At 56.1% G+C, this 20,429-nt stretch overlaps 7 protein-coding genes across 7 annotated transcripts; 2 read left to right on the top strand and 5 right to left on the bottom strand.

Annotated features, from left to right (window-relative positions):
* Positions 1-1,840: 1,840 nt before the first annotated feature.
* V2A60_009389 (FAD dependent oxidoreductase) lies at positions 1,841-3,367 on the bottom strand (the record flags this gene model as incomplete). Its single annotated transcript, XM_083260655.1, has 2 exons — positions 1,841-3,138; positions 3,202-3,367. The coding sequence occupies 2 exons, from the start codon at positions 3,365-3,367 to the stop codon at positions 1,841-1,843; spliced, it is 1,464 nt and encodes a 487-aa protein (XP_083116781.1).
* Positions 3,368-4,265: 898 nt separating this feature from the next.
* V2A60_009388 (uncharacterized protein) lies at positions 4,266-6,184 on the bottom strand (the record flags this gene model as incomplete). The annotated part of the gene is made up of 6 exons (XM_083260654.1): positions 4,266-4,357; positions 4,427-5,357; positions 5,419-5,734; positions 5,813-5,893; positions 5,995-6,014; positions 6,095-6,184. The coding sequence occupies 6 exons, from the start codon at positions 6,182-6,184 to the stop codon at positions 4,266-4,268; spliced, it is 1,530 nt and encodes a 509-aa protein (XP_083116780.1).
* A 1,282-nt stretch (positions 6,185-7,466) lies between these two features.
* On the bottom strand, positions 7,467-9,212 carry V2A60_009387 (uncharacterized protein; the record flags this gene model as incomplete). Its single annotated transcript, XM_083260653.1, has 1 exon — positions 7,467-9,212. The coding sequence occupies one exon, from the start codon at positions 9,210-9,212 to the stop codon at positions 7,467-7,469; it is 1,746 nt and encodes a 581-aa protein (XP_083116779.1).
* Positions 9,213-9,889: 677 nt separating this feature from the next.
* Positions 9,890-10,871, top strand: V2A60_009386 (glutathione S-transferase family protein; the record flags this gene model as incomplete). The annotated part of the gene is made up of 5 exons (XM_083260652.1): positions 9,890-9,916; positions 9,976-10,008; positions 10,073-10,231; positions 10,297-10,415; positions 10,529-10,871. The coding sequence occupies 5 exons, from the start codon at positions 9,890-9,892 to the stop codon at positions 10,869-10,871; spliced, it is 681 nt and encodes a 226-aa protein (XP_083116778.1).
* A 194-nt stretch (positions 10,872-11,065) lies between these two features.
* Positions 11,066-12,530, bottom strand: V2A60_009385 (glutathione-disulfide reductase GLR1; the record flags this gene model as incomplete). Its single annotated transcript, XM_083260651.1, has 2 exons — positions 11,066-12,326; positions 12,382-12,530. 2 exons carry the CDS (start codon positions 12,528-12,530, stop codon positions 11,066-11,068), a joined length of 1,410 nt encoding a protein of 469 aa, XP_083116777.1.
* Positions 12,531-13,939: 1,409 nt separating this feature from the next.
* On the top strand, positions 13,940-17,616 carry V2A60_009384 (uncharacterized protein; the record flags this gene model as incomplete). Its single annotated transcript, XM_083260650.1, has 4 exons — positions 13,940-13,967; positions 14,031-14,185; positions 14,259-17,528; positions 17,587-17,616. 4 exons carry the CDS (start codon positions 13,940-13,942, stop codon positions 17,614-17,616), a joined length of 3,483 nt encoding a protein of 1,160 aa, XP_083116776.1.
* Positions 17,617-18,126: 510 nt separating this feature from the next.
* On the bottom strand, positions 18,127-20,385 carry V2A60_009383 (SNARE-binding exocyst subunit SEC6; the record flags this gene model as incomplete). The annotated part of the gene is made up of 1 exon (XM_083260649.1): positions 18,127-20,385. The coding sequence occupies one exon, from the start codon at positions 20,383-20,385 to the stop codon at positions 18,127-18,129; it is 2,259 nt and encodes a 752-aa protein (XP_083116775.1).
* Between the last annotated feature and the right edge of the window lie 44 nt (positions 20,386-20,429).

Below are 20,429 nucleotides of genomic sequence, written 5' to 3'. Positions count from 1 at the left end.
CAAACTTGGCAAAGGGGGCAAAACAAGAAAGAAAGAAAAAAAAATCACCTGTTGTTAGCGGCGCAGTTTGATGCAGATACGCGTACTGTACCGAGTGGTCCGGGGAAAGACTTGCCCGCTGCCGCCGCCGCCGCCGAGGCCTGCAGTGATGTGGCGAGAAAAAAAATCGGGCGCGATGAGCAATTTATGCAAGGCAATGAAATACGTTTCATTTTTTTTTTTTTTCATTTTTGCCATTTTATACTACTCAGTACAGGCTTATCAATTATGGCGCCACTTGGTAAGTAAGTGGTATTTCTCTGCTTGCTTTCATCAAGCCCCCAGGCCAGCGCCCAGTGCGCCAGGCCTAAAAAAAACTGCCGAGTGTCGAGATGCTCCGAGCAGATTGCGCTCCCGAGGCCACGTCAAATGGTTGATTTCAGTACCGCTCTTGTTTTATTTTAGAAATCCTGTTTTGACTATGCTTGTTCAGTAACGACCGTGTCACCAGGCGCACACCATCTTTGCCGCCTCATCGTCCGTCATCAACGCAATGCAGAAGCGACAGGCTGTTCAAGTGCAGCCACATCAGCGCATGAGAACGAAAAGAGAAAAAAAAAAAAAGAGTACATGAGCAATCAGCTCTGCTTGCTGCAACAATTCATCACCCAACACGGTGTGTGTGTCGCCTTCAGCGACTCTTGAGCCGACGTGCGTGAGGCATCTGCATTCAAGTGTCTCGGTATCGGGTAGGACCTCTCTGCCGTGGAACAACAAACTACGAATAAGAAAGCCACCGATAACTTGTCAGCATCATCACGATGCTGGAACATGCTTTGCGAAAGCCACTCAGCTTGTGCATTGGAAATACAAAGACCACGAATCAACAATCGCGTGGCTTGCCTTGCCGTGCCCGGCAAGAGAAGGTAGCAATGCCTCGTCCGGCTGTGTCAAAGTCTCCCTATATGATCCTCCAGATGATGAACATTATGTGCTTCGAAATCAACACAATAACCAATACTTCTCTCAAACTGATTTGCGCGTAGAAAAATGACCTCTCATGTCCCCCCCCAACTATGCGGTTAACAGCAGCGCCGGTCTCGTGGTCGTGCACCTCGCCGTGCACCTCGCCGCGCTTGCCGCCGTCCTCGCGTCCGCCCGCGGCCGGCGATGCGCCCGCAGATACAGATCAAACAACCACCGTTGTACTACAACGAACCGGTTGCAGGAGAGTACGTCGGCGACGTCCCAAGGTTGAACTGGGCCACGCCGCTGCACGACGGCAGCCAGAACGAGATGCTACAACCATCGCCACGGCAGCTCTGTCAACATTGCCAACTGCTACAAGAAACGGCTGCCGGTGCACCTCGTTCCGGGCCAAGGACTGCACAGGGCGTTGCCTCGACCAAGCTCCTTGACAACCACAACTGCGTCGGCGGCGCGCCAGCAGCTCCAGTCGTTCGCCTGCTACTACACTTGGACGCGAGGCGGGATGGTGGTCTCGAGAGAGTCAATAATGTAGAAATGAAGAGTATTAGTTCCCTTTCTAATCCAGTTCATGGCCCTTAAGCTGTGCTACAAGAATCTGGATTGACTGATTATCGTGTCAATGCCCTCCTCGCCACTTTGCCATGACATCGCGCCAGCGGCAAACAGACCTATGCCCAGGACTTCTATGCCCGGGACAACCCGGAGTCTTCATCAGGGCAATCCAGAGCACCGAATAGGTGTACTGGTAGACTGGCCATCATTTGTAGTATTCCTCAATCCGATTGTATCTGCCATATGAGCTACCCGTAGCTTTTCTGTTGCACATTACATGTCATTCATGTGGAGCGAAAAATCACTGCAGAACCCAAGTCTAGCTAATGCCATGGTTCGCCAGGGAATGGCCCAGTCCCTCCTCTTCCGCGGTTACCAGCTTCGTATTCTCCAGAGTTCTCTCATCCGTTCGGCCAAGCATGAGCTTGTTGACGGGCGTCTGGTCCTCCCTGAGCGACCTCCATCTCCACGCCTTCACCAGCGGCTCCTCCTGCGCCTTGCCTTCCAGGATGTCGACCACCCACTTGCCAATGTTGGGGAGATACTTGAAGGCGTGTCCGCTCCCGCCCGTCACGCACGCGAGCCCCGCGACGTCGGGAACCCTGTCGATCAGATAGTGGTTGTCGAACGAGTCCGTGTACCAGCAGAGCCGGCTCATCGACACCGGCACCTTCTCCTCCGCCAGCGCCGGCAGGTAGGCCTCGACGAAGCCGGAGATGACCTCGTACGCCTTGGCGGGTATGTCGGAGATGGCGGTCGCGCCGGTCCACCGGGTTCTCGGCACGCTCCTGTCCCTGCCGTCCGCCTGCGGGACCGGGTTGGTGTACTTGGTGCCGCGGTACCCAATCTTGAGCACGCCGTCGTGGTCGACGGGGAACCCGTACAGGCCGCCGTCGGCGCCCTCGCGCTGCTTGAACATGAAGGCCGGGAAGTTGGCGTGGCCGAACCGCTGCCGGAGAGGCGACCCCTCCGGGATCTTGTACAGGACGACGGACCCCGCCGTGGTCTCGCAGAGGCCGTCCAGCTCCGGGATGAGCGATGGGGTCCAGCCTCCGCAGGCCATGATGACGAGCTGAGCGTGGTGCTCCTTTCCGTCTGCCGTCTTGATGCCCGAGACTTTTTTTTCCCCCTCCGTCTCGGCGCGGATCAGGGAAGAAAACGTCCCGGACTCGGCGCCGAGGATGAACTTGACGCCGAGCTTTCTCGCCTTGTACAGGGCAAAGCAGCAAGCCTTGTCAGCGACGACGACTCCGCCCGTCGTGTCCAGAACACCGACCGTCTCTTTCGCGAAAGGATTCAGCGCATGTCCGAGTCCCTTGGACTTGGCAATGTCGCGATCCTCCGCCTCGTTTGTGATCAGCGCAACCTTTTCTCGCCCCGGGGGATTGGCGTTTTTGGCCGAGGCTTTCTCAAAGTCGCTGATTGCTTTTTGATCGGTGCACATCAAAACCCCGTTGTTGATCCAGATCGAGTCATTCCGGGACAGGCCTAGGCCGTTGTCGCTGTCGACGGACTTGATGTCCTCGTTCCACTTGTTCCAGAGCACAATGGCTTCCGAGCTCAGATCCGTGTATTCTTTCTGGCCACCGTAGGCTGACCGAATAATTTTTGAGGCATCTAGAAGGAGATCATGTTTAGAATGGACCGTGACGCGCCAACACAACATTGCCGACGACTTACCGGCAGACGCTCCGTCGCAGCCTTCGAGGTATGAGTAGCGTGTCTTGTCGACAGGGTGGCGATCAAAGACTGTCACGTCAGAATAGCCAGAGCTGGCTAAATGAAGTGCTGTACTGAGACCAAAGATGCCAGCCCCGACAATGACAATTGGGTCTTGTTTGTTCATTGTGATTACTATGTGATTGGCGATTGCAACGTGCCAAAAGGTTCACGTATCCAGACAACTATTGAACAGAGGCAAACTACTGGGGGAGCGGTCGGTAAGAATAATGGCCTCAAAAGTAGCATCTCGTTCATGACTATGATCCTTTGCAGTTTGCGGGACAATACGGGTAGTGGCGTGGAACCTTGAGGGTGTTGGAGACAAATCTCCGCATTCGACAACCCGGTGCCGAGAAGCGGCAACGGCCCCGCCGCCCCCTAAAGCGAGGATGATTGTGTGGAAACGACATTGTTGCTCTGCATCTGCTTACATGCAGACCGAGAGACCCTCATTATCGGTCTATCTTCCCGAAAGCCGGTGCCTGTGCCAGTATTGGCAAGCTCGTTCGGCCACCACCATATCAATCAGGCTGCTTGGCTTCCGGGGCGGAGACTGACATTATGCACCCGAGCTCGATCGCTTTTGAGCATATTACTAAGATCGGGCCATGATGGGCGACGAGCATCCTCAGCCGTCCTGTATGGCATGACTCGTAGGGACTACTAGCATGGATGGGGTCAACAAGCTCAGAACCCGGTCACAACAACAGATTCTCGTTCCAAGATGCGTAGCGAAGAGCGAATCCGGGCTAAACTTACGCGAGAGGCCAAATGTGCCAAATGGTTACAAAGGTAGTTTTATGAAAAATGTCTCCGCGTGGAGCAAAATTAGAGTTGGGCCCATAGTAGGCCGGCGGTCAGACTAGATGGTGGTCGTGGAAGTTGCGCAACTCCGACGGTTAAATTGACAAAAGTCAAATCAGTGTATTATCTATGTGGTAAAATTGCTACTTGGATTTTCAATAATAGCATCTATGACTTTTCTGCATAACGTTTCTTGGTGGTTTCTTAAAGTCTATCAGTCACATGGTAAAGCAAAGCTGGTCGTGCAACATGTTCATGGCGCGCAGTGTCTCCAGTGACGGCACGACGCATGAGATGCACCCAGAGTCATCTGCCGTCTTGATCAGCCACTGGCAAAAAGAAAAAAAAATATCAAATTTCGCAGCAGTAGTCTACTCACCTCGCGGAAGAAGCGTAGAAACGATATTCCCTGTCCTCAAAACTGTAAGCGCATGGCTCGCCAGCCGATGGTTGCCGTCGTCGGCGCGGCTGCATATTAGGGTGATGATGCTAGCACTCTGCGCCGAGGTGAACTTTGCCCGGCCGAGAAGGAGGCTTTTGGCGTACGACAGAGAAAGCCTTCTCGGCCGCTTCGGGTACGGCTGTGAGGACGGCAGTCGAGCTGCGTTTGGCGTGAGGAATTCCACCATGGCGACCTCTCGAGGGGAGGAAGAAGAAGCCGCCGCCCTTTTGGGGAAACAAGAAGAAGTCTCTCCTCCTCGCCGCACGTGGAGAAGGCAAGCATCGTTTTTCACGGTGATGGCCCGGCAGAATGCGGGGCCGCACTTGTCGAGAGACGCGCAGTCCGTGTCCGAATCGTTGGAGGACTCGCCCTTGCCGTCCGCGGCGCGCGCCACCATTGTGCCCGGCCCGGAGGGGCGCTTGACGTTTCTGATGCACAGCGCGATGGCGGTCGGCGCCGCCGCGATCTGCCGGATGGCCAGGGCGTGCACCACCTCCGACCCGTTGCGCGTGAGGGATGCCGCTTCGCGCAGGGACATGTGCGGGATGAGCCGGGCCCCGGGCACGCGCGACGGGTCGGCCGTCAGGATGCCGTCGACTTCTTTCCAAATCTGCAGCTCTGCGGCGCCGAGGCCGACGGCGCAGAGCGCGGCGCAGAGGTCGGTGTACCCCCGCCCGACTTCGGAAGCGAGCATGCCGCCCCGGTTGTGTCCGAAGAATCCCGTAATCACCGGTACGCGGGGACCGCAGGCCAGTAACCGCGCCGCGATCACGGCCGAGAGTTCCGTGTAGGCCTCGCGCGCGGGTGCAGCAGCGGTAGAACGCCGAGGGCGGATAGTCGAGAGATTGACATATTCAGCATCGACGCCCTGATGAAGATCCATATATCAGCGGCCTGGTAATTTTTTGCAGGTAAAACGGAATACATACCAGATCTTGTAGAATCGCCACCATCGATATACAACTTAGCTTCTCACCAAGGCTGACTACCAGGTCCTGAACCAACCAGCAGTCATAACTGGATGAGACCAAGGCCTCAGCGACGGCAAAGACTGTATTTTGACTTTCTCTAGTCAAGTTTCTAGCAAGGATTGTCCGAAAAGTCTTGGTCTGGAGTAAAGGCAGCGTAGCTGCGATGTGCTCCTTCACAATGGCCCGAAGACTGGCCTGTAGTATTGCCAAAATGTCTGTTTGCTGCGCATCGCTGGCTCTGCCGGCCTCCAATGTCTTGTAAATCTCGATTAACCTGTACTCATGATTTCGTTGGTATTCAGCATGCGTTGACCATGATTTCAGTTCTTTTGCATCACATTTTGGGACATACTGTGCTGTGGTGCCTGCCGACTTGGACGTTGCGCTACGGGCCGAGCACACCACTGCAACCCGATTTCGACCCAGGCTTGCCCTGCATATGTTGTTTGAAAGTTAGTTTTATGCTTCTCATTTGAATTCGAGACAAAATCGAGCATGGCATGCAACGGCTGCAGCCTGTCAGGTGAATCGTACTTGACAATGTCCTTGGCAATCTGTAACTCGCAGGATGCCGCATCAGTATAGGGACATGTGTGTGTGTGTGTGTGTGCGGCGAACCTCGAGCCTGACGTACCTTGAGAGCATACTTTCCGATACTAGTGCCGCCGTACTTCTGGACCACCCACTCGAGCGCCGGATTGTTACCTGTCGTCGAGGCATTCATCTCGAGAGCTGCTGCATCGGCATCCGGCGCGCGAAGAGAGTCGAGCCTGGCTGCGCACAAGTGGTCTACGGTGCCCTTTCTATTCTACGCATCAGTCTACAATCGTTGCTTATCCTTACTAATTAACGAGCGCCTCGGAAACGTTCTCGATGCATTGTAGGAAAGATGCACCGAGCGTGAAACCTGGCATGCAGTTTGAATTGTCAGTACCCTGATGAGACCCGATTCGCTACCATTGCGGCCTATGCCTCTTCTAGACAAAGACGACGTGTTGCCGGCGAATTCGGTGATGAGCCGGGAAGTGTGTTTGGTTCCCTCGTGGCACGAAAATGAATCGCCATCAAGGTATATGCAGCTGTGCTAATTACCCATCGCCACTTGCACAGCCCCGGAGTACGCCGAGGATGCCGTATCGGGGAGGGGGAAAAGAACATTGTTATTCCCCTCACCCGGCCGGCCATGGGGCTTACTGGATTGAGGAAATACCCGAGTCCGAATCTCGAGCTAAATTCGGCTCGATCCACCCTTGGCCGCTTGGCCACACGTCTTGGCAGGGAGATGTCGAGCAGATGCGATGCCGTTTAGCCGGCTATTCTTCTTGGGCCGCTTGGGTGCTGATTATACGAGATGCATATCGCCAAGCTTCTCGTCCAGGTTCATGCGAACGGACCGCATTTTCTGTCAGTTCAAGTTCCACTGCCAGCCCGGTTTTCGCTGCTGCATCTCTTTGCCACGTCTACATGAAAGTATTACGTCGTAGCCGCTCGCTGGGAGAAGGGCCTCGTTCATTTGATGAGGCGGGGGAAAAAAGCAGCCCCGTTACTAGCCATGTATCAACTCCGTGCTATCTATGGGTCGATTATTCGCTTCCATTTAGCTTACGCGCATGCTTGCTGGGGACGATGCATGCACAAAGTATGTCTTGATCAAGGTTACGAAATAGCATGATTGCTGGAAAACACGATCCCAATGCCTTGCACAATATGTCATGAATAGTAGAAATGAAATCTTTATTATTATGATGTACTCTGTCTTTGCATTTTCAATTTAAAGAGATATTTTTTGAAAGCTTTTTATATATAAGTGTGTTCTTGGGGCAGTGATTCTGCGCCGTGGTCCACTTGCTTGTGGCGTTCTGGATAGGGCCAGGGATTACAAGACTTACGTCTGACGCTTCCTATCAGCATCATGCATGCACATGGAATGGGTCAGAAGCAATTTAGATCATCTTTAACCATGCATTGGCCCCATACACTAGCGAAAAAAACAACAGCCCGACCCTCTAAATCTGCGGTACAAGGGGTGTAGGGCGGGGCAGGGGCACCGAGTCCAGCCCGGAAACGACCTGCTCTGCGAGAGCGACGTCGTCCTCCTTGTTCACGACCGCATCTGCCGCCCTCATCGCCTGCAGGCATGTCATGGCCAGAGCCTTCTGGTCCTCCAGCCCGACCGAGATGCGCACTATGGCTTCGCTCAGGCCGTAGCGAGCCGCCCACGGCTTCTCCTTGGCGAAGACGACCTGCACGTACGGCAGGGCCAGCGTGACCTGCGCGCCGATGGACGGGCCCTTGCACACCTGCAGGGCGTCAAAGAATGCGCCGGCCGCCTCCACGCTGCAGAACTCGAGCGTGAGGAGGTAGCCGAACCCCGGGACGAAGTCGTCCGTGGCCTGCCGCATGCGTGCCGCGTAGTTCTTGGCGGACCAGCAGGTGCTCGGGTGGTAGACGTGGTTGAGGGGGCTGCGATGGTGGTGGTGTCTGGTGAGAGGCTCGAGGAGGGAGACGAGGTAGGACGCGTTCTTGTTCAGGACCGCGGTGCGCGCGAGGTAGTCGCGGCTGTTCCTCTCCAGCTGCACGGCATCGGCCCCGTAGAGGGTCGGCACGAATTTCGAGGTCAGGATGGCGCGCAGACCCTGGTGGTGCGGGCTGCTCGGGTTGATGGCGATGCTCCCACCCATGACATCCGCGTAGCCGCTAAACGTCTTGGTCAGGGACGTCGCGACAATGTCGGCAACGCCAAGAACATCGACATTCGCCGAGCTACCAATTGTGTCATCGACGACGACGACGAAGCCGTATTCGTCTGCAAGCCGGCGGATCCGATCCAAGTCCACTGTCCGCAAGAGAGGGTTTGAGGCGCATTCGCACCACACTGCCTGGATGGGCGGTTCGCTGCTCCCAGCAGCCGCTTTCGACTTTAGCAAGTGCTCGAACTGGTCCAATTCTTCGTCGGTGCCGAAGCCGTAAAAGGTACAGGCCTTGGAGAAGTCTTCCTGCACTTTGAGGGTGAGCTCATACGGAAATCCAAAGACTACCATCTGAGAGCCGGGCAGGCTGTTCAAGGCGTTGGTGCAGTTGTAGATGGCCGACATGCCCGTAGGATACAGGAAAACATCCTCGGGGTTGACCAGGTGTTTTCTGGGGCCCCCAACGGGAGCACGATCTAGGAGAGTGGCTATGCGCTGTTGAATGCCTGCCTCGGCCTGCTCATCCCTGGGGAGAGGTGTGTCGGCCGAGCTGGTAATCGAGACGGACTCTAGCCCCGGAAGCATGTCCTGCGCGAGACGGGAAGAGATGCCACATCCAGTGAGGCGCCAGAAGATCATGGCGTTTTTTGAATTCTCCGCGGGGAAGAAGGCAGCATGCAGGGTCGTCCGGCCGGTCTGGCCAACTTCAAAGCTGAAGGATTGAATAGAGACATCTCCCTCGGTCAACCCGGCAGAGCCATCGGGGGGAGAGCAGAGATAGCTTTTGCAAGCAATTGCATAGGCATGTGTCGGGAAGAGCAGACAAGACTGCTGCTTGTCGCCGCCAAACTTGTCCAGGAGAACGTTGTGGGCCTTGGCAATGGCCTCGTGGAGGAAGGATCTCGGGTAGCCTCCTTTCTGGACAGTCCGAACGCGTGACTCTCCAGCCGAGAAGTCGACGACGTCTCGCCATTTGGGCAGATGCACAGAGACGGCGTGCGGTCTATCAGGTACACATTGGCCCAGAGACGGGGGCTGTGGGAGCGCAGAATATGCAGGCATTATGCAGGTTCTTTTGCAAGAAGAGAACAGCGTAAAAAGCTTTAAATGAAGCGTAAAACTCTCGCTGTAGATGGGACCCAAGATTCCTGTCCCTTTGACAAAGTCCGTTTTATTTAAGATATCCACGACCCTGGCCGGTACGATGCCAAGAGTCAACTCGACAGGGGAAGCTTGCAATGCCGCGCTGGGGCCCCCCCGAAAGCCGAGGAGAGGGCAGCATTGAAGATCTTGCTCGCTTCAACTTTCTAGCCTTGGAGCCCTTTTTTTAGTTTAGGAGATATATTACTCATTCGAGGACCCATCACGGCTATGTCGGAATCAGCTCGCTGAACGAAGCATCCACACCGGCCGCAGAAGATTCCTGGCGGGCTGTACCCATCCATCAGGGTTTTGCATCGAGCCACGCCCGTGTCAGCGTTGCCGGGCGCCACTCTCGGAGGTTGTGATCAGGATCCGGCCGAGACTGCTAGTCTAGTAATCCCGGAAAGGAATTACGTTATGTCCAATCGCAAATGTTTCGTGGGAGCTGTGAGGACTATATGAGCGCGTGCGCTTCGGTCCCAGGCTGGCCACGCAATAAGCCGAAGTCGCAAACTTCGATCTGTGGTACCGCCACTGTCCCGGCCAAAGAAGGAAGTAGACGAACAAGAGAGAAGCCCAAAACAAAATTCTCCAACATGGCATACACGATATATGGATACGAGGTATCATTTACACAAAATAGGTGCCAAGTTTGCATCGCATCGTTGCTAATCCAGACCAGGGTAACCCACGGACGCGGATTCTCCGAATCATTGTAAGTTGTCAGTTCAAATACATTTTCGCCGCAGCGGTAGGTACTAACTGTGGCACCGCGATAGGCGCACTCGCAAGATATCAACATCAACCTGTCAGAGGTAGTGCCGCGTCAAAATCTCAACAGAGATGCGCTGCTCGAAAAGTTTCCCCGGAGTCGCGGCAAGATTCCAGCGCTCGAGGGCGACAACATCAAATTGACCGAGGTGCCGGCCATTGCCCATGTGAGCAGAAGCTATTTCGCATTCAAAAAACGCAAACCATTTCAGCATGCTCATACGCGACGTAGTATCTAGCAAAAGTGAAGCCAGGCCGGCTGCTCGGTGACGGCTCGCTGGAACAAGAGGCCGAGGTCTTGTCGTGGGTCAACTGGGCGAACCAGGAGATGCTCGTCATCATGAGCAAGTGGTGAGCAAAACTACCCCAAAAAAGCCCAGCCTATCCTCCGATAAAATCCCTGGTGTGAGGCAACAGGAACTCTCTGATTATTAATTCTTCCTCCTTTTCCGGTCCGGTTCCAGGTTTCTGCCCCTCATCCCCGGACTGGCCCGGCCCGCGCCGTACGACAAGGCCGCCGTCGAAGCCGGCAAGGCGGCCACGCTCGCGTTCCTGGACCAGCACGAGGCGGCCATGCAAAGCAAGGAATTCCTCGTCGGCAGCGACTTTACCCTCGCGGACATCTTTGTCGCCATCTACATTTCGCGCGGGCTGGAATGGATTCTCGGGGAGGAGTGGCGCCGGCAGCACCCCGCGACCATGAGGCACTTCCGCAAGGTCGCCGACTGGGAGCACTGCAAGGCGATTGTGCCCGTATTCAAGCAGGTGGATGTTGAAGTGGCCAACGTCGACCCATACGCTGCATAGAGATTTCCAAGCGTCACGACTGAGCCTGGAGCCTTGCAAATGGAAACAAGAATAGATTTGTATATTGGTAGAAAAGACATCCTTGTCAATAACACTTGCACCGTTCAAAAAAAAAATCACGCAAAGGGAGGCTGTGATAAATAGACATTACGTCTTTCATACATGTCAATTCAACGCCAGGTTTCTATGGATACCTATTTCAGAGTGACCAGCTCCTCGGCACTCGTAGGGTGAATGGCCACGCAGCTGTCAAAGTCAGCCTTGGTAGCGCCCATCTTGATGGCGACGCCAAAGCCCTGGAGCATCTCGCCGCTGCCAAGGCCCATGATGTGCAGGCCGACGACCTTTTCCTCGGGACCGGTGGTGACGAGCTTGTAGCTGGTAGGACCCTTGTCTTCTTGCTCCATCATGGCGTAGTACATGGCCGTGAAGCTCGTCTTGTAAATCTTGACATTGTCCTTGCCGTACTTCTCAATCGCCTGGGGCTCGGTCAGACCGATGCTGCCGACCTCTGGGTGGGCAAAGACGACGGAGGGCACGTTGTCGTAGTCAAGCTTGGTGGTAGAGAACTGCTCGCCGCCAAACAGACGGTGGGCAAGGCGGCGACCGGCGGCAATGGCAACGGGAGTGAGCTCAACCTTGCCTGTGGCGTCGCCGAGGGCGAAGATGTTCTCGACGCTGCTGTTCTGGTACTCGTCCACTTCAACGTAGCCCTTGTCGTTGATTTTGACACCGGCCTCCTCCAGACCAATGCCTCGTGTCTCAGGTGTGCGGCCGACAGCCCATATCAAGTGGTCCACGTCGTGAAGGGTGGTCTCGTTACCAGAACCGTCCTTGTAAGTGACTGACAGCTTGCCGTTTGCGTCCTTTTCGACCTTGGTGGCGTTGCTCTTCTTGTGCAGGTTGACTCCAAGACGCTCGTACTCTTTGGTGACAGACTCCTGGATCATGGGGTCAAAGTTGCGGAGGAAGGTATCGTGGCGAATGAATAGATGGGTCTCGGTGCCGAGGGCGTTGAACATGCCGGCAAACTCGACGGCGATGTAGCCGGCGCCGACGATGGCGACCTTCTTGGGCTGGGTGGCAATGTCAAAGAAGCCGTCCGAGTTGATGCCGAGCTCGGCTCCGGGGATGGAGGGGGGAGCGCTGGGCTTGCCACCAACGGCGACGAGAATCTTCTTGGCGTTGACGAGTACCTTGGAGCCGTCGTCCAGAGTGACCTCGACCTGGTTCTTGGAGACGAGACGGCCACTGCCGTGGAGGTATTCGACCTTGTCGTTGCCGAGATTGCGCTCGTAGATGCCATTGAGACGCTTGATGTAGGCATCACGCTTGTTCTTGAAGGTGGGCCAGTCAAAGGGGGCAGACTGCTGGACGGAGAAGCCGTAGGCCTTGGCGTCGTGGATGGTCTCGGCGATGGCGGCGGCGTTGAAAGTCACCTTTTTAGGCACACATCTCTCGGCTCGTTAGTGCTTGCTAGGTCATCGGGGGGATGGCGCGCGGTACATACCCGACGTTGACACAGGTGCCACCGAGGCGCTTGTTCTCGATGACCATGGCCTTGACGCCAAACTTGGAGCTGGCCATACGGGCAGAGCCCAGGCCGCCGCTACCGCCGCCGAGGACGAGGTAATCGGTCTCTTTCACCGTGGGCGCCATGGCTGGTGAGGTTGTCGATAGGTGTCGGGAAAACGCAGCGATTCGTAGCGGGGCAGCCGAAGTCAATTGGGAGGTGCGGGCAATGCGGGCGAAAGATTGCATGGAAGAAGTAGCTTCGACAGAGAAACTGTGAAGCGGACGGATGTGCTTATAACACGGGCTACGGATCTAGAGGAGTAGAAGGAGAGGGGGGGGGGGGGAGTGGTAGTGGGGAGAGGGGATGACGTCTTTTATGGTGAGCGATTGAAGCTGCATTTTGGAATCTTTGACATTAGCGTCGCGACTTGGGAGGAGTTTGGTTGGCCGGAGAGCTTAAGTGGATGCTGAATAATCGAAAGCACCCTTACTTGGGCTTTTTTTTAAATGGAAAGAAAGGATGCCAAATAGCATCCCGAGCTAATCACAGAATGCGCAAAAAGTCCGCCGAGTCCGGCCATTTGTCAGCTCTTCGGCCGAAGTTGGACGGCAACTCGAATCGGACACTGACTCTCGATATTTTTTTCCATTGCTCCATCATTGTATGATTTGATGAACGATGATGTCAGGATGGATTAGCACCAAGCTTAAATTATAGACGGCGTCCCTGGCAATTGGTGCTAACACGTACGGATTACTTGCTCCGTACTCCTTGACTGCCTTTGTTATTTGCCAGTTATCGTTAATTGTTGTTTTTATTATTTTCAACATCTGCATCATTTTTATAGAGGCAAAAGACACTTGCAAGGGCTCTCGGGCTTCATCTTTAATTGATTAGTTATTAGCCAGTGCACCGGCGAGTGGGCATTTACTGATGGAGATGAGCCGTGTGGCTGTTGTGGCTGATGCCGTGGCTGATGGTTGTGGCTGGGCACTGCCAAGTCAACAACGGACCTTGACGGCTTGACCCAGGCCTTTATACTGGTACCCAAAGTAGACCAGTAATTCCAGCATGGAAAATAGAGAGAGTCTAACAAAAATTGAATCTTATCTGCCATGCTTTCTCAAGCAAAAAATACTGCGGAACCTTGTTGCACCTCCTCCTCATTACTGTGGTGGGCTGGCTGGTGCTTGGTATGCGCCACACCCTCCAGCCAGCCAATGCCACAGCCACCCAACGCCCAAGCTAGTTAGTTATCCGCCAGCAACAGTCTCCAGCCTCGCCTCCAACCGCCAGCCAGCTCAAGTTACGTAGTCCCTTTTTACATCTCCTGCACGGCTCTCGACGTCCCTGACGCTCGACTTGCATGGCGCATTGCCGCCCTTTCTGACCATTCTTGCAATCCCATTGAACCGCTTGCCTGACGACCCCCTCGAAACCGCCTCATCCGTCCGCCCCTTATACGCCGCTGCCTCTGCCTGCATCCCCCATCCCCCATCCCCCCCACGTCATCCAATTGTAGAGACGAGCTCCAGCCCGACTGTTGCCCAACATGTCGGCCGACGCGGGCCCCAGCTCCGGTAATTGAATCCTCAATCTTACTCTATTGGAACCTCTCATGATACTGACAATGTATTATTCAGCTGCCCAGCCGAACCTCAACCTGACCCCCGACGAGAAGCGAGTGTATGGCCAGCTCTTTCGACAGGCAGACACCGATGGTGTTGGGGTTGTCACAGGCGATGTCGCCATCACCTTTTTCGATAAGACACGTCTTGATTCCCGTATTCTCGGAGAGGTTCGTTCTTCCTCCTTTCTTCCTGTTACGATGGAAGAAGCTGGAATGCCCACTAACTTGACCTGTTCTCTAGATCTGGCAAATCGCCGACAAGGAAAACAGAGGCTTCCTCACGCCCACCGGCTTCGGTATAGTTCTACGTCTCATCGGCCATGCCCAGGCTGGATCCGAACCGACGTCGGACCTTGCACTGCAGCCCGCGCCTCTGCCACGGTTCGACGGTTTCGCGCCGCCCGCCGTCACATCTCCCATAGCCGCCCAACACTCCGGAACCCCGGCCGGGGCTCGCATTCCACCACTGACGGCCGACAAGATCACTCAATACAAAAACCTTTTTGATCGTCAGCCTCTCCAAGGCAACATGCTTCCCGGAGAGCAGGCTCGCTCCATCTTTGACCGGTCCGGGCTCCCGAACGACACTCTTGGCCGCATATGGGCTCTGGTCGATACGGAACAGCGCGGAGCCCTTTCCGCGCCTGAATTTATTGTCGCTATGCATCTACTCACATCTACAAACTCTGGTGCCCTCCGCACTCTGCCCAACATCCTGCCCCCTGCCATTCTCGAAGTCGCAGCTGGTCGTGGGCCGGCAAGACAGTCGCCACGTACCAGTAGCGCTGGCCTTCCTCGCCAACTCACAGGCCAGCAGCAGCGTACGGGAAGTCCTCTTGGGCCTGTTCCTCAAGTAGGCGGCGACTGGCTGGTCACTTCTGCCGACAAGGCGAGGTTTGACCAGCTCTATGCAACCCTAGACAAGACAAACAAAGGCTACATCACTGGTGAGGAGGCCGTTCCCTTTCTCAGCCAGTCCAACCTCTCCGAAGATGCCTTGGCACAAGTCTGGGATCTGGCCGATGTCAACTCGCAAGGCCAACTGAGTCGCGATGAGTTTGCCGTTGCCATGTACCTCATCAGACAGCAGAGACTCAACCCGTCCACACCACTCCCCTCTACGTTGCCTCCAAATCTTATTCCTCCAAGTATGCGTAGCAGGGCGCGCCAACCTCCCGCCGCCGCCTCACCGTTTGATCCGCCACCAATGATCAAATCTCCTCCACCGCAACCAAAATCTGCCATGGAGGACCTGTTTGGTCTCGATTCATCGCCCATACCAGCTCCTCCCGCCCCACGACAAGACCCCATGTCCACGGGTGGTTCGGGAACTGATCCTTTTGCTGGTGGTCCCGCCAGTGCTATCCCGGCTTCACCGACACGTGGCGGCAACATGTTCAAGGCATTTGTCCCAAGCTCGTCCTTTGGAAGGGGTCTCACCGGCTCGCCTGTTACATCTCAACCACCTGCCTCCGAAGATCTTTTAGCAGATAACAACCCCGAAGAGAGCAAGAATATAACTGGTGAAAGCACCGAGCTTGCGAATCTTTCCAACCAGATCAGCACACTCTCTACGCAAATGCAGGAGACGCAATCAAAGCGTACTGCTACACAGAATGACCTGAATCAAACCAACACGCAGAAACAAAATTTCCAGCAGAGACTTGCTCAGCTACGTACGCTTTATGAAAAGGAGGCCCAAGATACACGCGCACTAGAAGAGCAGTTGCGAACTTCCAGAGCCGAAACGCAGAAGCTGCAAGGCGAATGCATGGCCCTGGAGGGCAACCTCTCCGATGCTCAGGCCCAACGCCAGCAAGTTTTGACTGCGCTACAATCCGATCAGCAGGAAAATACCAACCTTCGTGAGCGTATTCGTGTAGCTAATGCCGAGCTCACACAACTGAAACCTCAGATTGAGAAGCTCAAAATGGAAGCTCGTCAACAGAAAGGGCTGGTAGCCATCAACAAGAAGCAGCTTCTGACCACGGAGGGGGAGCGTGATAAGCTCAAGGCCGAAGCTACTGATCTCGGCAAAGCGCCAAGCGAGGAGGTCTCGCGTGGAGGCGAGTCTATCCCGGCTGCCGATACAGCTAGCGGCGGTGTCACCAGCCCTGCGCCCTCGACAGCGAGCGCAAATAACCCTTTCTTCAAGCGCACTGCAAGCTCTGACATCATGGGCGTCTTTAACACTCCCTCTGGCACGGACGAGATCTTCGGTCCTTCGGGCGGTACGTCTGGACCAGCCCCAGCCCCATTCCGACCACAGACCACTGGAACCTCCACAACGAGTGCGGGATCCTTCTCAACGCCTCCAAGCTCTACACCTGTCTTGAGTCGGCAAACCACTCTTCGCGCCGACAACCCGCCCCCACCACCAGAGTCGCGTCAAATTAGTTCCAGCTTCCTGCCTTTTGGCGGTCAGAGTGAGTCTGTCTCATCTTCTCGTCAAGTATCACCACCAGCTTCCAGAGCCGATGGCTCCGTTGCCGATGGACCGAGTGCTGTTAGCAAGTCAACCGAAGAGAGCAGCAAAGAGGAGGAGGCAAAGACTCCTACTGCAGTCGAGGGCAAAGCTATCGCAAGTCCCGACAAGGAAAAGTCAGCACCGTTCAGCGATGACAAGGAGAAGGCCAAGGCTGACTTTGACAATGCCTTTGCCGCTTTCACCTCATCTAAAACTGCAGCCACTGCAGACAATAGCACGCCCAAGACCAAGTCGGCATTTGACACTGAATTCCCGCCCATCTCTGAGATTGAGCGTGACGATGACTCTGACTCTGAGAGTGAACAGGGCGGATTTGATGATGATTTCGCCCCAACTTCTCCGGAGAAGAACAAGCCCGCTCAAAAGGCTGCCGCCCCTACTGCTAGCGAGACTGAAAAGCCTGTCGAGACTCTCAAGGAAGAGAAGCACACAGCCCCAGCCACCCTGACCGCTCCCACGGCTACTCAAGGATCGTCTGTGGACGACATCTTTGGCCCGTCTGCCCCGAGTGCCAGCACCGCAGCTTCCGCCCCTGCCCCTGCCCCGCAGCCTAAAGGCGTATTCGATGACCTAGATGACGACTTTGAGGGACTCGAAGAAGCCAAGGAAGGCTCTGCGGATGATGACTTTGCCAACATCTCTCGATCCGGCTTTGAAGATTACAATGCTGTTTTCGACAGCCCACCCGCAAGCCAGGCCAAGGGTGACCATGGTGCTTTTGGCAATGAAAGCAGCTTCGATTTCATCCCTTCGAACCCCGCCGGTGCCGAGTCCAAGGGCGCCGAGTCTCATGATTGGGATGCCATCTTTTCTGGCCTCGATTCGTCTGACCCTGTTGGCAGCACCGCCGCCGACGCCAAGAAAGAGGAGGGCAAGACGATTGACCGTCCAGCTGCCGTTGGCCGCGCTCTCACTGACAAGGGCGAGCACGACGACCCGATCCTGAAGAGCCTTACCGGTATGGGCTACTCGCGACCCGATGCGCTTGCTGCTCTGGAGAAGTATGACTATAACCTGGATAGGGTACGTACCACACCACTGTCACCCGCTCGAATCACCAGTTAACACTAATCTTTACCAGGCTGCCAACTATCTCGCCAGCAAATCTTGAGTGCTTTTTGCCTAAATCGCTTTCCATACCCCGCATAGGGTTTCCGGACCATGAAAGAGCGGAATCTAGCATTTCCTTACCGACAGCTAGCCACCTGGGGTTGATGACGTTGTATCGGGGCGGAGGTGTAGCGAACTAACTGTTGCCTTTCTTTGACACTTTTTCCCTGAATCTGTATTTACACTCTTTTCTTATATGGAGTTGTTTTTAGGTCTCTCATTTGCACTACTTTCTATAGTCATTGAACATTACTCGTAGTAATTTGTAAAATCTTTTTTATCAACGCATGAAGCCTCCATTTCGCGACTGCAGTCAAAGATGGTACGAATACCGTGATGGTCTGCCGCTATACATGTCTTTGATGAATGCACCGTAAATTCCATCTCATCTCCCGTCTTTACATGACCAAAACTTTGACGCACCTCTCCCTCTCCCAGATGCTCATTTATGACCAGAGCATCCAGCATTTCTGGGCTTTCTTTTCACCCTCGTCCCCTTTTTTTTTGTGGCTCATTTGATCTTGGCCATGATGGTCTCGGGCCCGCGCACCACCTCAACCTGCGCGGCGCGCGCCTTGACGGCGTTGAGCATGGCGCGTTCAAAGTCGTCCCTGCTGCGGAGCACGGCCTCGACCCAGCTGATCTGCAGGTCCCAGTAGCTGGCCTTGAAGGCGGCGAACTCGTCGGGGACGGCGGCGCGGTCGGCCGAGAGCAGGGCGAGGAAGCCCTCGGTGACGCGCCAGGTCTGCTTGATGGAGGCGCCGACGTCCGGGTTGGGCAGGCCGCCAAAGTACTCAAAGGCGGTGGCGATGTCGTTGAAGAGCTTGTCGCGGAAGGGGTCGGTGCGGCGGAACTTGCCGCCCTTGTTGCGGACGCTGGAGAGGTAGCGGACGAGCAGCTCGTCGGCAAAGATCTCGATGAAGATGTCGACGAGGGAGTGGTGCAGGACGGCGCGGTAGTCGCCGACGTACTCGTCGAGGGTGACGACCATCTGCTTCATGGCCGTGGCCGGGTACCAGCGGGGCGTGAAGAAGTCGGGCATGACCGTCTTGAAGTCGACGGCGAAGACGAGCTGCGCAAACTTGTTGATGCACCAGGTGCTGCAGTCGACGTAGCCGTCGCGCAGGGCGGCGAGCTCCTGCTCGACGCGCTCTAGGTACTGCGGGGTGACGTGCGGCTCAAACTTTTGGCGGAAGCTCGAGAGGTAGCCGAGGCGGCCCTCGTCCTCGCCGTCGTCGATGCAGGCAATCTGGTCGTTGGCGGTGGCGACGAGCCAGTCCTGCAGGGCCTGGAAGCCCTCGAGGTCGGGCACCTTGCCCGTCTCGTAGCGCAGGGCCTCGTCCTCGAGCATGCGCTGCTGCTGCTGCTGGCGCGCGCGCAGGCGCGCAAACATGGCGTCGACGACGCCCTCGACCACGTCGGCGCGCTGCGAGTTGACGGCCGCGTCGACCTGTTCGCGCAGCATGCGCCACAGCGCCACCAGGTTCTTGGTGCGGAAGTAGCCGTATTCGTCCTGGTCCAGGTTGGAGCCCTCGACGTTGCGCTCGGCAAAGTCGCGGCCCTCCTGCGCAAAGATGCGCTCGATCCACTCGTCGAGGAAGCGGATGATGAGCTGCCGGAAGTCGCGCACCAGCTCCGCCTCGCGGTTGTCGATGACGTGCGGCGTCAGCGTCTCCTGCGCGTAGCCCATCTTGGCCATCTTGCGGTAGTACTTTTCGGGGAAGCTGACAATCTCGAGCGTGTGCGCCGACGAGGCCTCGGGGTCGTCGACCATGCCGACGAGGAAGTCGTGCATGAGCGTGTGATAAATGTCGGCGTATACCTTGCCAATGTTCCACCTCTTGGGCATGAGCGGCGTCATGCCGACGCGGACGGCGTTGAGGTCGTTGAAGAACCACGCCATAATCTTCTCGAGGCGCTTAGGGTCGTCGAGAAACTCCTCGCGGGCGGCCTCAAACTGCTGCTCAGCACTGAGCTTGATGGCTTCGAGAAACTTTTCTTTGTAGCCGCGGACCTTTTTGGCCCCGTCGCCGATGCCCTGAAAGCGGACGGCCATCTCCTTGTGGTCCTTGAGGGCGTCCTGAAGGGCCAGGACGCGGCGGTCGCTCTTCTCCTCGGCTTCCATGATGACGGCGAAGCGGACGACGAGGCCATTGTTGTCGTTGAGGACGAGATTGATGAGGTTCATGGCAAGCAAGCCGACGTGCTCGTCGAACCAGTCGACGACGTCGTCGAGGCGCGCGAAATAGTCCTCGAGGGTAGCCTCGAGGCTGGGGTCGTCGGCGCGCTGGATCTGCTCCATGGCGTCGTCGCGGATGTTGCGCAGCTGGGTGAGCTCGTAGTGGCAGGGCAGCAGGTTGGGCATGTTCTCCTTGTCGTCGTCGTCGGCGCGCAGCATGCCCTCGACGACGACGAGGCGGTCGTTGAAGGTCTCGAGGTTGCGGCGCATGGTCTCGACGGCGACAAAGTTGCGGTGGGCCTGGGACACGAGGTTGATGCTGGCAAAGTCGTGGATCATGGTCTGGGACTCGGAGCAGAGCCGGTCAATCTGCATCATCTCGTCCTTGATGAGCTGGACGGTGCGCTGGCCGTCGGTCAGGCCCTGCATGCCCGACTGCGTGCGCTCGAGCTGCTCGCGCAGGCCGTTGCGCAGCTGACCGTCGACGGCGCCCTTTTTTCGCGCAAACTCGTGCTTGAGGCCGGGGATCTTGTCGAGGTCGTCGGGGTGCCGCAGGAGCTCGGCGAGCTTGGGTGCGGGCGTGTCGTCCATGGCCGGACGGGCGGTTTGCGGCGGGTTGGTCAGTCGGGCAGAGG

This window comes from Cordyceps javanica, chromosome 6, assembly GCF_051103115.1.
Source record: "Cordyceps javanica chromosome 6, complete sequence".
In the NCBI taxonomy this organism is placed as follows: domain Eukaryota; kingdom Fungi; phylum Ascomycota; class Sordariomycetes; order Hypocreales; family Cordycipitaceae; genus Cordyceps; species Cordyceps javanica.
The sequence above is the reverse complement of the archived record's forward strand: the minus strand, read 5'-3'. Positions and strand labels throughout refer to the sequence as shown.